We start from the raw sequence: 14,833 nt of genomic DNA on the forward strand, positions 1-14,833 counted from the left end.
TCAGGTTTAGGCAGAGCTGCTGCAGCTTCTTTTGCCTCAGTATGTGACCATGGTCTGTACACATACATGTGGGGGTTATTCGCATTGTGTGGATTCGGAACTTGTATCATAGGATAAATTTCAGCCTCATCTACATTATAACTTCTGTTATGGTCCTTTCTCCGTGTGTTGTATGGATGTGTTGGTTTTACTTGTTCTTGTTCATCTTTTTGTATGTCCTCATATGCTGGCAGCTTTTTCAGATCTGGGTATAGTGGCTCTGGAACCCCTCTCACTGCACCTTGTGGCATCTCCTGTGGTGGGGGTTGCTGCAGCACAACTTTGACGACTGTTTCATTATCTTCCTTCTGCACAAACATAGTTTCTTTACTTTGATCTTTAATTTGTTCTTTTTTCTTCTTTTGTATATTTTGTGTTCGTATAGGGGCTTGTTCTATCCATTTTTCAACTTTTCTTACTTCGTCAAACTTTTTGTCACTCTTTTTCTTGTTTTTGCATTTTTTCTGTTCATCCATAAGTTTTTCTCGTATCATTTTTAATCATGCTAATCTTAATTTTCCATCCCAATTATATTTCTCTTTCCATTTTCTTACATATTTCACATTATCTGGATCCAATTTGTGCATGAACTTCACATCCCCTTCCAGGTCTTTTTCATTTTTACTACTGGAAGAGTTTCCCATGTTACACTACAGGTTGTTGTGGTTAACGATCAGTCACAATGTTTACAGAGATCGACTGTGCCAAGCTTCTACAGAACCTAGTATTCCGCGGACACAGCTGTCACTGCAAACCAACTTTCTTCATTTTAACCACAACCAAAAAAAAAAATTATGCAATTACTTCAGAGACTGACTCTAGTCAGTATAAAAATCTCTTTGAAGTAAGAACACACACCAGGGCACTCTACTTTCTTTCTACGGAAAAATGTATAAACCTCTCCTACTTTCTTTTCTCGGACAAAAGTATAAACCGTATCTACTTTCTTGGATAAAAGTATAAACCATACTCAGTCTGTTAATTTGGTGAATCCTCCTCGGCCTCCTCGGTCCGGTCGGATCCCGTCAATCCAGCGGTGGCAGGTGTAAGGAGGAAGTTCTAACCACCGGCCAGGTAGAGAATTCACTCTCCGGGTCTTTCTCTCAGATCATTTGATCTGGCTGTCAACAGACTTCGGTGTGTCCCCCTCCACCAGCCACTTCGCCGGATGTGTTGGGATCCGGGTCACGGCACCAATTTCTGTTGGAGAGTTAACTCTTAATTCATGCTGGTCTAGGTTGAAGCCTGCAAAGAGGAGACTGAGGTTATCATAAGATACAACACAGACAAGCGAATATTCTTTTGAGCTCTGCAGAGGGGGAGACTCAGTGCGCTCTTTGGAGGCAAGATCCAGAGAATCCCACTGAGTTCCTTCTTGCTCGGCTTTTTAATGTGTGAGTATGTTTATTTACATAATAACTTTCATGGGATAATACAGTTCATGCATAGTCATACAGGAGTGAGGTCAGCTCATGCTGCACCTGCACATAGCTTTTTTAACAGTTCCTTTGTGCTTTGTGATGTGTTCCAAGGATGATATGCTCAGGGAGGACAGGTTCCTAGTTCAAGGACGACTGTACTGTGCTTCAGAAACAAAATAATGATCAGGGAGGATATGTTCCTGTTCACGGACGGCTGTACAGAAAGAAAGAAAACATGTCTGGTTGTCATCGTGTGAGTAATTGAAATAACATAGTTACAAATATTGTGAGAAAACTCTTAACAGTATGCTAGCTGTGAGACAGTGGTACATTGTGCTGTAGGGGTAACTGAGAAGTTCAAGGTGAAGGTGGGACTCCATCATGGATCAGCTCTGAGCCCCTTCTTGTTCTCGATGATGGTGGACAGGCTGACAGATGAGGTTAGACAGGAATCTCCATGGACCATGATGTTTGCAGATGACATTGTAATCTGTAGTGAGAGCACGGAACAGTTAGAGGAAAATCTATTGAGGTGGAGGTATACTCTGGAAAAGAGAGGAATGAAAGTTAGTTGCAGCCATTCAGAATATATGTGAGTGAATGTGAGGAACTCAGGTTGAACGGTGAGGCTACAGGGAGTGGTGATTGTAAGTCGCTTTGGATAAAAGCGTCTGCTAAATGACTGTAATGTAATGTGAAAGAAGCTTGAGGATTTCAGGTACTTGGGTCAACAGTCCAGAGCAACAGAGAGTGTGGAATAGAGGTGAAGAGACATGTTCAAGCAGGTTGGAATGGGTGGAGAAAAGTGTCAGGGGTACAATGTGATAGAAGACTATCGGCCAGAATGAAAGGAAAGGTGTACAAGACAGTGGCGAGACCAGTGATGCTGTATGGACTAGAAACAGTACAATGACAAAGACATAGGAGGCAGAACTAGATGTTGCAGAGAAAAAACATGCTAAGGTTCTCTTTCGGAGTGACCAGGATGGATAGGATCAGGAACGAGTCTATAAGAGGAACAGCACATGTTCGATGTTTTGGAGAGAAGGTCAGAGAAGCCAGACTGAGATGGTTTGGTCATGTGCAAAGAAGGGATAGAGACTATACTGGTAGACAGATGCTGGAATTGGAGCTGCCAGGCAAGAGGTCTAGAGGAAGACCAAAGAGAAGATTTATGTAGTGAGAGAGTATATGAAGGTAGTAGGTGTGAGAGAGGAGGATACAGAGAATAGGTGTTGGATGGAAAAAGTTGATTCTCTGTGGCGACCCCTGAAGGTAAAAGCCGAAAGAAGATGAAGAGGATCAATTTACACCCACATAATTTAAGAAAGCATTAGATAACACTAAATAATTAAAAAGTTACACACAAGTGCACGCACGCACGCACGCACGCACGCATGCATGCATTCACAACAATGCACGAACTGCCACCTGTCCCAACATAATTAATCCAATGAGGGTAAGGTAATGGTTAAAAAGAGAGAAATGTGGTGAGCCAGTAGCTACAGAATAGATTATGTTTTCCTGTTTTCATCACTTTTAGAAATAACAGAATACTCTCATGATGGCTCCTTTACCTAACCTCTTCCTTCTAAGAAATAAATGGATAGATGTATATTATAGATAAAGTTTTAAAACATCACAAAGTCCTCATTATGTCACTTGTGTGCAGACATAAACCAGCCTGTGAACTGCATAAGTAATGTGATACCCATGTGTTACCTGAGAGGCTATACAGGAGCTCTCAGACTCTGATGATTCATTCAGTTCATTTCGGACTGCAGCTGAACTGGCCTGATTTGTTATTCTCTTTTGATCATGGAAAACTTCTGGATGTATCAGGCAGAGAAGTTTGAGGAGGAACAAGACAAACAACAGGAGCATCCAGAGCCTCAGGACAAAGAGGAGGTTTGAACAGTGTGAATACATACTATGATGCTTTAAACAATGTAGTACAACATAATTTTTTCGTGCATTTGAGGCACTTTGTTGTGATCCATGGCCTGTAATTGTTATCCAATTATAATGTTTGAGGATTAAAGGTATGAAGGTTTATTTGAAATATCAAGCAAGTATGGCAGCTTGCTAAAAGAGAATATGATGAGAAATAACCATGAAGCAAAAAAACTTAGACAAAGAGATTATTAAAAGCATGCCAAGATCAATTTTCCCCTCAAAATTGAAATAAATATTATACCAAAATTCCTTACTAAACCTTACACATTTTATGGGCCTTTAAATACATCAATTGAAATAAACAAGCTAGCACGTCATAAAGATTTTCAGTCATCCATTTCATGGTATTGCTTACCAAGTCTTAACTCAGGTGATGTCCTCCCCAAGGTTTTCATGACTTGTTTCACCCTGGGTAAGTAGTAGTTCACACTTTCTAAGATTCAAGATTCAAAGTGTTTATTGTCATATGTACTGTATGGAAATGTGCTTCTCTGTACAGTGAAAGTCTTACTTTGTTGTCCACAGTGCATCCAGGTAAGTGAAATAAATAACAAATAATAATAACATACTGATGTAATACTGTAGGCAAATGAAACCAGTGCAGGGAAATATAAACATAGTGGAACGACTCTGCCGTACTATTAGTGGAAGTTCTGAGTTCCAACACGTGTTTTCCTGTGTTTTCGGACTGGTTATGAAGGTGTTTTAGGGGGCGTGGTGGGGAGTGTGCGTGTTGAGACGGAAGCTGAGTGAAACCTCTGTTGTTTAACTGTGAAAATAAAGATAAAGTTTGTTAACTGCCAAATCATCATCGTTGGGGACATTACATAGGTGTCAGAAGTAAAATACTAGAGTTTAATCAACCGAACTTTGCTTGTGCGGCGAAAAAAGACCAATGCTCATCTGTCAGTCAAGGAGGAGGTGGTGGACGACGTTTGTGCGGGTATGTTGTGGTGTAAGCCGGGATCTGACCGTGACCCAGTGTTGGATGAACACAGATTGCAGCGACCGCTGTAGTCACCGCCATGTCAAGACACCAAAAGGACAAACTGGGAGTGACCTCCACACCCAGTTTGAACTGCTGGCACGGGCTGCAGGCTGGTCGGAGGACAGTAAATCACTCCAGTTTGTCTCTCTGAGGAAGCGTCGACATGCTTGCTCATGCTGAGCCCTTCCAAAAGGAATAACTATGGGGCAATAGTTGGTGCTCGACAGCGGCGGTTTGGACAGTGCCACCAACCTGATGTTCTGTGCTTGGAGCTATCGAACAGGCAGAGACAGGCCAGGGAACCACTCTGTGTGCTGGCTTATGACATTGAAACCCTGATGAAGAGAGCATATGTGCACATGCCTGCTGAAGTAGAGGGTGAGCTGGCCCAAGACCGGTTCCTTCAGACTTTAACTCCCAGAGAGCTGCGCATACAGACACAACTAGTGTATCCCTGGACTCTACAGGAGGTACTGGAGCTGGCCTTGGAGAGGGAGGCCTATGTTAGGACTGGGCCTGTTGTGAGAGCTTTGGGACAGGTGGATCCTGTCCAGGAGAAGCCAACATGGGTGGATGAATTGGCGGAACTGATCAAAGGCGTATCACTGCGACCACCCCGCAGCAGCACCCGCCTTTGCTGGAGCTGTCCTGTTTGTCGGATGTGTTGCCAGACAAGTCACATCAGCGTGTGGTGCCCCAAGTGGTCAGGCATTCAGGGAAACGCACCAGAGTCTGTGCAACTGGGACAATGTAGACCCAGGCACTGTGTCCCACTGCGTCTTATCTCTTCAGGATGGGGCCCAGCAGGCTCCATACCCCCCAGAAGCAGCTGACGCTGTCTCAACTCCACAGGACAGGGCCCAGCTACACAGAGCTCCTACCCCTGCAAGTAGATGACGCCTCCGAGTCTGCAAGGGTTGTGGGCCGTGGGCTGGACTCATGTAGGGGATTTTATGCCATGTCCCCATCAACCTGGCAAGGGCTTCATGTGTAGGCCTTATTGACACCATCTCCACAGCAAATCATCATCATTGAGCATGTCCACGGGGATATTTCTTCTTCTCCTTCCCGCTTTTCCCCTCAGGGGTCACCACAGCGAATCAACCTTCTCCATCTAACCCTATTCTCTGTATCCTCCTCTCTCACACCAACTACTTTCATATCCTCTCTCACTATGTCCATAAATCTTCTCTTTGGTCTTCCTCGAGACCTCTTGCCTGGCAGCTCCAATTCCAGCATCCGTCTACCAATAAATTCACTATCTCTTCTCTGTACATGACCAAACCATCTCAGTCTGGCTTCTCTGACCTTCTCTCCAAAACATCGAACATGTGCTGTTCCTCTTATAGACTCGTTCCTGATCCTATCCATCCTGGTCACTCCGAAAGAGAACCTTAGCATGTTTTTTCTCTGCAACATCTAGTTCTGCCTCCTATGTCTTTGTCATTGTAACATTTTCCAGGTCATACAACATTGCTGGTCTCATCGCTGTCTTGTACACCTTTCCTTTCATTCTGGCTCATAGTCTTCAATCGCACAGTACCCCTGACGCTTTTCTCCACCAATTTCAACCTGCCTGTCTCTTCACCTCTCTCTGCTGCTTTGGACTGTTGACTCCAAATACTTGAAATTGCTCAACTTCTTGATCGCCACCCCCTGTAGACTCACCGTTCCACCCGCATTCCTCCTATTCATACACATATACTAACAACTAACCTTCATTCCTCTCCTTTCCAAAACATACCTCCACCTCTAGATTTTCCTCAACCTATTCTCTGCTCTCACCACAGATCACAATGTCATCTGCAAACATCATAGTCCATGGAGATTCCTGTCTAGCCTCATCGGTCAGCCTGTCCATCACCACTGCAAACAAGAAGGGGCTCAGAGATGATCCCTGATGAAGTCCCATCTCCACATTGAATATCTCTGTTACCCCTGCCGCACACCTCACCACTGTTGCACAGCTAGCATACATGTCCTGCACCAGTCTAACATACTTCTCTGCCATTCCAGATTTCCTCATACAATACCAGAGCTCCTCTCTTGGCACCCTGTCATATGTTAATATCTAGGTTTACAAAAACACAATGCAGCTCCCTCTGGCCTTCTCTGTACTTAGCATTCTCAACGCAAATACTGCATCTGTAGTATTCTTTCTAGGCATGAAGCATCATTGCTGTTCTAAAATGATGACTTCTGCTCTCAGTCTAGTTTCCACTACTCTTTCCCATAACTTCATTGTATGGCTCATAAACTTTATCCTTCTATAGTTGCCGCAATTTGACACATCCCCCTTATTCTTAAAAATAGACATCATCACACTTCGTGTCCATTTTTCAGGCATCCTCCCACTCTCTAAGATGCTGTTCAATAATCGAGTCAGAGAATCTACCACTGCCTCTCCTAGACACTTCCACACCTCCACAGATATATTATCAGGACCAACCCCCTTTCCACTCTTCATCCTCTCCAATGCCTTCCTCACTTCACTTTTACTAATCTGTGCTACTTTGTGATCTGCAATAGCCACCTTTTCTACTGTTGCTTCTCTTTCATTTTCCACATTCATCAGCTTTTCAAAGTACTCTTTCCATCTTCCCATTATTCTTCTAGCATCTGTCAATACATTTCCCTCTCTATCTGTCTGTTTTTGTGGCTCCTGCCATGGGACCGTACTTTGTTGTCCCGGTGTGTTCAGATTATCATTCAGGGAAAAACGTCACAACGGCCAGGAGCTAATCAAGCAAGAATGGTTTATTCAAAGTCAAGAAAATTTACTTATGAGATATCCGGGGCCAGAATCAATGTCACCCCACGAGGATCGTTCGCCTTCTCTACACACCCGCTGAGGCGCGTCCAATCGAATGTGTAGATGAAGAAGTTCTGGCCCCGATCCAAAGGGTCAGGCTCATTTTATACTTCTTGATCAAAAGGTCAGAAGAAGTCCTTATAAGGACTTTCTCTGACCGCCTGGTTTTACACACTGTTGGAATGTGGGCACCTGGGTTGCAGGGTATCGTAAAACCGCGTTTCGATCGGAGTTGCGGGTCGAAAGAAGTCCTGATAATGACTTCCTCCAACCCCCTGGTTTCAAATTCTCTTGGAATGTGAACACCTGGGGTACGGAGCTGTGAAAAACCACCCCCCGATCAAAGCCACGGGTCTGCTTTGATCGATTACCTGTGGGGGGCGTCAGTGGAAAAGCACGGGGTAGTGCATTCCTTGACATCACGTGATGAGGTCTTGCAGTTACATTTTAACAGTCTTTGCAATTGATACTGAAATAATGGTGTGAGGTAGGAGATTTAACAATTTGAGGTAGGGGATTTTGCAAGTCCCTCTCTTGACGTGAGTATCCTCACATCACACAAGGACCACAATCAAAATAAACAGTAAATACAATGAATGCATGTAAACATAGTGCATTATAATCATGACAGAATATCCTAACATCTCCTAAATCACCCGGACTTGTTTTTCATCCTTTCCATTGTTATGTCTCTGTTTTGCCAACCTGTATAGATCATTCTCTTCCTCCTTACAGTTCAACAGAGTATACAAGGCATCGTATGCCCTTTGTTTTGCCTTTGCTACCTTATCTTTACCTTGTGGTGTATCTCTCTATTCCTGTCAGTTCTCTTCAGTCCTCTCAGTGTCCCACTTCTGCTTTGGTAACCGCTTTCTCTGTATATACTCCTGCACTTCTTATTCCACCACAAAGTCTCCTTATCTACATTCTTTCCAGATGACACACCATGTACTCTCCTACCTCTCTCCCTGATCGCACTAGCTGTAGTTGTCCAATCATCTGGAAGCTCTCCCTGACCACCCAGAGCCTTTCTCAACTCCTCCCTGAAAACCATACAACACTCCCCCCTTTTCAAATTCCACCACTTTGTCCTCTGCTCTGCCTTTGTCCTCTTGATTTTCCTTGTCACCAGAGTCATTCTACAAACCAGCATCCTATGCTGTCTGGCTACACTCTCATCTACACCTACTTACAATCTCTGATCTCTTTCAGGTTACCTCATCTGTACAAGATGTAGTCTAGCTACATGCTCCTACCTCCGCTCTCATAAGTTACTCGATGTTCCTGTCTCTTCTGGAAAAAAAGTGTTCACTCCATCCTTTTTGCAAAGTCTACCACCACTTGCAAAACTTGCAAAGTTCTCATCCTGTATCTCAAATCTGCCCATCCCTTGTTCATCTCCTCTTATTGTCTGCACCAACATGTCCATTGAAGTCTGCACCAATTACCACTGTCATATCTGGACATATTCTATATCACTTCATCTAGCACATTCCAGATCGAGCATCACATCTTTAATTTCCAATTTCAGACTCATAAGTCTATCTGACATCCTTTTCACCTGCAGAACATTCCTAACAAACTCCTCCTTCAAAATGACTCTTACTCCATTTCTCCTCTTGTCAGTACCATGATTGTACAACTTAAAGCCTGCTCCTAAGCATCTAGCCTTACTACCTGTCCACATGGTCTCCTGGACACACAGTAAATCCACTTTCCTTCTCTGCATCATGTCAACCGACTCTCTACCTTTTCCTGTCATAGTCTCAATATTTAAATTCCCTGCTCTCAGTCCCAGACTCTTGCCTTTCCTCTTTCCTCTCTGCCTCCTAAAGCATTTTCCTCCTCTCCTTCTTTGACCTACAGTAGCCCAGTTTCCATTGGTTTCCAGTAGGTCATTGCAACCCCACTGCATTTATCCGGGGTTGGGACCAGCTCAGGGAGACACCAGACCGTGCCCCCCTGAGGCTGGCTCAGGGAGACATCGGAACGTGCCATCCCGAGGTTGCATTGTCCATGCGAATATTACAATATGTAAAAATGATTAGAGATATAAACTGTATTGTTAGTTGTACAGGTTTAAGGCAGTGGGATTCTGGTGGGTTTTTTTTTCTGCAGCCTTAACACTTGCTGCATGTGTCTGCAGTCCAGAGCAGTGATGCTGCTGTACTTAACCTTGATGCACTTAAGATACTCTCAACAATGCAGCTATAGAAGTTGCTGATGATCTTTGGTGACATGCCAAACCTCCACAGCCCCCTCAGAAAGTCCAGTGGCGGTTGAGGCCACTTCATCATTTGCGTGGTCCTCACTGTTGTGGACACCCAGGTATTTAAAACTGCTCTCCTTCTCAACCTCAAGACCTTGAAGGAACAGTGGCTGATGAGGTGTCCTCTCCTTCCTCATGTCCACTATCATCTCCTTCGTCCTGTCTGGGTTGAGGGTCAGGTTGTTGTCCTCACACTATGACACTAGACTGGGGACCTCCATCCTGAAGGCTGTCTCATCCCAGCCACTGGTGTGCCCTATCAATGCAATGTCATCTGCGAACTTCAGAATGATGTTGTCCTCATGGGAGGTGACAAAGTTGTGGGTGAACAGGGTGCAGAGGATGGGGCAGAGGACAAAACCCTTAACTGTGCCAATGTGATGATTCTGGCTGAATTCCTATTCCTATTTCCTATTTCCTATCCTGACACACTTGGCTCTGCTAGTCAGGGAGTCTGGGAACAATAGGTAGTAGGCCATAGGTGACCATTTTGTGGGTGAGTTTGTGGGGGATGACCGTGTTGAAGGCAGAGCAGTTTTAATGGGTTTTAAAAAAATCCAGATAAAAACAGAAAAAAATACCTAGAAAGTGATAAAGTTTCAACTGAAATTTTTTCGAGAAAACTTGGATGAGAGGTGTAACATCATTAAAGGAAGAAAATCAAATCCAGTTGTCACAAAAAGAAGATTTTGATAAGAGTTACCATTGAGAAATCATTAAACATTTTGACATCTGGCTAATCAAGGTTGCTGGGAGAAATGGAAAGTAACATTCACATTCTCTTCTTCAGTAACACCTAGTCTATATGATTGAGTATAGCTGAGAGATGTGTCAGAGCCTTATATTTGGTAGGCAGTTATGACTATCTCTGTTAAACTTCCTGAATTCCAGTTATTGCAATAGGATTTGACAATGACACACATGCATGTCCAAAAGTGTATATACAGGACTGTCTCAGAAAATTAGAATATTGAAATGAAGTTCTTTATCTTCTGTAATGCAATTACAAAAACAAAATGTCATACGTTCTGGATTCATCACAAATCAACTGAAATATTGCAAGCCTTTTATTATTTTAATATTGCTGATTATAGCTTATATCTTGAGAAAACTCAAAAATCCTATCTCAAAATATTAGAATATCCTGAAAAAGTATTTTTTGTTTTTTTATTTGCATTACAGAAGATAAAGAACTTTATCACAATATTCGATTTTTCTGAGACAGTTCTGTATCTATATTAATATAAACTCTAGATGTTGCTTATTTGTGATCTGGGTTTGACAAACATTAATATTTAAACCCAATTCAGCATGATTTTTTTTCTGTATTTAAAATATTCTGTGTTGATTCTTAATTAATGTATTGATGATTTTTAGGCAAGTTTCAGCAAATTTATTGTGTGTGTGTGTGTGTGTGTGTGTGTGTGTGTGTGTGTGTGTGTGCGCGCTTGTGTGTGTGCGCTTGTGTGTTTCTTTTTTTGTAGTCTCCCAGCTCAGGCTTGCGGTCTTCCCCTGGGGCTGAGTCTTCCAGCAGACAATTGCTGCAAGATGAGAGCTTAGAGCTGTTGCCACCCAGCAGAGAGGTGTGCCCTTCGCATCCTATCCCATTCTCTTCAGTGTTTGAAGATATAAATTACTAAACTGGTCCTCTTTATCCGCAGTCCAGGAAAAGCCTAGCCTCCTTTCCAACATATGTGGAGGGTGAGTTTGTTTCATTTTCTGTCACTAAAAGGTTCTGAATCAACTCCATCAGCACAAAATAAAAAGTTAACACAATGCAGTTTAGCATAAAAGAAAAACATGTGAACATGAGTAACAAATTCTTACAAATAAGAATATACCTAACAATCAACAAGAAAAATAGCTTTAAATTAGCAATACATAAGTAATCAAATATGTGTAAAATAAGCAAGATATTTATTTCTTGAAATTTTGATGATTATGGCTTAAAGATAAAGACTACCCCGAATTCAGTGTCTCAAAAAAGTAGAACATTGTGAAATATTTGAAAGTCAAAGTGCCACACTCTAATCAGCCAATTAACTCAAAACATCAGCAAAAGTTTCCAGAGCCTTTAAGTGCTCTCTCAGTCCTTTTTTTTTGCAAGCTACACAATGATGGGAAAAGCTGCTGTCTTGACAAATGTCTAAAAGATAATCAATGACAGCCTCCACAAGGACAGTAAGCCACAAAAGGTCATTGCTAAAGAAGCCCATAGAAAGTTGAATGAAAGGGAAATGTGTGGGAGGAAAAGGAGCACCAGCAAAAGGGATAACTGCAGCCTTGAGAGGATAGTCAAACAAAATTCATCAAGAATTTGGGGGAGCTTCACAAGGGGTGGATTGAGGCTGGAGTCAGCGAATCAAGAGCCACTACGCACCGAAAAATCTTAGACACGGGCTACAAATGTCACATTGTTTGTGTTAACCCACTCTTGAACCACAGAGATCATCAAACGCACCTTACCTGGGCTGTGTAGGAAAAGAACTGGACTGTTGGTCCAAAGTCCTCTTTTCAGATGGAAGTAAATGTTGCATCTCATTTGGAAATCAAGATCCCACAGTCTGGAGGAAGGGTGGAGAGGCACAGAGTCTACGTTGCTTGAAGTTCAGTGTGAGGTTTTCACATGCAGCCATGATTTGCACTGGCATGTCATGTGTTGGTCCACTGAGGTTCTGAAGTCCACAGTCAACACAGCCATCTACCAGGAAATTTTAGAGCACTTTCCTTTGCTGACAAGATTTATGGAGATGCTGATTTCCTGTTTCTTGTAAGACTTGGCACCTACCTACACTGCAAAAGGTACCAAAAGCTAGTTCAGTGTCTATGCGGTTACTTGACTTGATTGGCCATCAACTTTGCCTGACCTGAACCCTGTCAGGAATCTATGAGGTATTGTCATGAAGAAGATGAGAGACACCAGTCTGAACAATCCAGATAACCTGAACGGTGCTATTAAATCAATATGCAATAATGCAGTAATAATGCAATAATTCATGCAAAAGGAAGCCCAACCAAGTATTTTGTGCATAGAAATGTCTCACAAAGTTTTGTTCTGTCATTCATATCTTCTTTATATGCATAAATGACTATTGCACTGTTGTTGGCACTGATGTTAGTTTAGATGCAAGAATGAGGAGTCAGACTAATGCTCTCAGGAAATACAGTATATGTTGCTACTATGTGTATAGAAGAATGCTCCTGACCAGTCAAGTTGGTTGACATCACTTCTTTATTCATGAATCTGCACTATAAACACATTTGGAAGAATAAATCAAACCTCTTCTTAAAAACAAAATAATTTAAAGATTAGAAACCTATGTTAAAGGATTTCCTGTAGTGAGTATGATAAATCGGAATTGGCCATAGAATTATGAGTTTATAAGTTAATCTTAATGCTGTTTCAAAAGTGATTGTATTAATCTCTTTAAATGTATTTGAAGCGAATAAACATAATCCCATTTTGAGAAAAAGTTTGGATGCTGGGTAAATTATGTCTTCTTCTCCTTTCGGCTTTTCCCTTCAGGGGCCCCACAACAAATCAACCTCTTCCATCTAATCCTATTCTCTGTATCCTCCTTTAACACCAACTACTTTCATATCCTCTCTCACTGCGTCCAAATCTTCTCTTCTGTCTTCCTTGAGACCTCCTGGCGGACAGCTTCAATTCCATCATCCTCTACCAATATATTTACTATCCTTCCTCTGTGCATGACTGAACCATCTCAGTCTGACGTCTCTGACATTCTTTCCAAAATGTCTAACATGAGCTGTTCCTCTGAGACTCATTCCTGATCCTATTCATCCAGGTCACTCCCAAAGAGAACCTTAGCATCTTCATTTCTGCGACCTCTAGCTCTGCCTCCTGCCTTTTTTGTCATTGGAACTGTTTCTATGCCACCCAGCTTTGCTGGTCTCACAACTGTTCTGTACACCTTTCCTTTCATTCTGGCTGATAGTCTTCTATCGCATAGTACCCCTGACACTTTTCTCCACCCATTCCAACCTGCTTAAACCTGTCTCTTCACCTCTTTTCCACCCTCTCCATTTCTCTGAACTGTTGACCCCAAGTACCTGAAATCCTCCAGTTTCTTGATCTCCCCTCCCTTTAGCCTCACTGTTCCACCTGGGTTCCTCTTATTCACGCTCATATACTCTATCTGCGATTATTGTGGTCCATGGAAATTCCTGTCTAACCTAATCTGTCAGTCTGTCAGTCACCACTGCAAACAAGAGGGGGCTCAGAGCTGATCCTTGATGGGGTCCCACCTCCACTTTGAACTTCTCTGTCACCCCTACTGCACAGCTCAACACTCTCTCACAGCTAGCATACATGTCCTGCACTAGTCTACCTATGTGCCCCTACCGCCGCTCTTTTAAGTTACTTCATGTTCCTATGCACTTCTCCTTCTCTAACTTACACCCACCTACACGGCATAGGCACTAACAAAATTGAGCATCTTCAATTTTCAGTTTCAGACTCACAAGTATATCTGACATTCTTTTCATCTTCAGAACATTCCTAACAAACTCTTTCAAGATAACTAGTACCCATTTCACTTCCTGTCAGTACCATGATAGCACAACTTAAAGCCTGCTCCTAAGCTTCTAGCCTTATTACCTTTCCACCTGGTCTCCTGGACACACAGTATATCCACCTTCCTCCTCTGCATCATGTCAGCCCACTCTCTACCTCTTCCTGTCATCATCCCAATATTCACAGTCCCTACTCTCTGTCCTAGACGCTTGCCTTTCCTCTTCTTTCTCTGCTTCAGGACACGCCTTCCTCCTCTCCGTCTTCGAGTCGCCCAAGTTCCACAGGTACCCTGTCGGTCATTGTTACCAACGGCAGTCATTGTTTACCTAGGAGTCGACCGATCGGGCAGGAGATTGTTAGGTTTGATTCACATTTTCGGTTTTGGCAAAAGTTTTACACTGGATGCCCTTCCTGATGCAACTCTCTTGGCTTGGGACCGGCTCAGGGAGACGCTGGCCTGTGCCCCCCTGAGGTGTGTGTGTGTGTGTGTGTGTGTGTGTGTGTATATATAAATATACATATATACACACACACACACACACACACACACACATTTATATATTTATATATATATATATATATATATATATATATATATATATATATATTCTTTCCTCCTGTGTTGCCTGTTTCAGAACCCTGTCGGCAAGATCATTGTGTATGAAGTAACACTGTACTATTTACACCGTACTCTGGCTAATGGCTTGTGTGAATGTTCCACCAGTCACTCAGGTAGCACTGCATGCTGTGCTCTCGGATGGCAACTGATTGGACCTTTTACCTTGGGTTATGCTTGGCAATTCAACACTGT

General features: G+C 42.7%; 1 protein-coding gene and 1 long non-coding RNA gene across 6 annotated transcripts in view; one reads left to right on the forward strand and one right to left on the reverse strand.

Annotated features, from left to right (window-relative positions):
* The window catches only part of apba1a (amyloid beta (A4) precursor protein-binding, family A, member 1a), a 56,138-nt gene that overhangs the window by 24,321 nt on the left and 16,984 nt on the right, over positions 1–14,833 (forward strand). The window contains exons 4-5 of the mRNA XM_086173404.1: positions 10,970–11,068; positions 11,147–11,186. Coding sequence (XP_086029530.1) covers positions 10,970–11,068; positions 11,147–11,186 — 139 coding nt within the window. The remainder of the gene's footprint in view (positions 1–10,969; positions 11,069–11,146; positions 11,187–14,833) is intronic.
* Positions 1,000–8,142, reverse strand: LOC147218717 (uncharacterized). 5 transcript variants are annotated; one of them, XR_015108774.1, is made up of 4 exons: positions 8,013–8,142; positions 4,056–4,185; positions 3,772–3,824; positions 1,337–1,950 (listed from the first exon to the last, which is right to left on the reverse strand). It is a non-coding gene; the product is annotated as an uncharacterized LOC147218717 (long non-coding RNA). The 5 variants fall into 5 exon arrangements; XR_015108776.1 differs by lacking the exons at positions 4,056–4,185; positions 8,013–8,142 and adding an exon at positions 1,000–1,284 and having other exon boundaries at positions 1,521–1,950; positions 3,772–3,905; XR_015108772.1 differs by lacking the exon at positions 4,056–4,185 and having other exon boundaries at positions 3,772–3,849; positions 8,013–8,114.

The sequence above is a fragment of the Fistularia commersonii genome, chromosome 26, assembly GCF_037954325.1.
Source record: "Fistularia commersonii isolate RoL2024-O1a breed Wild chromosome 26, RoL_Fcom_v1.0, whole genome shotgun sequence".
NCBI lineage: Eukaryota > Metazoa > Chordata > Actinopteri > Syngnathiformes > Fistulariidae > Fistularia > Fistularia commersonii.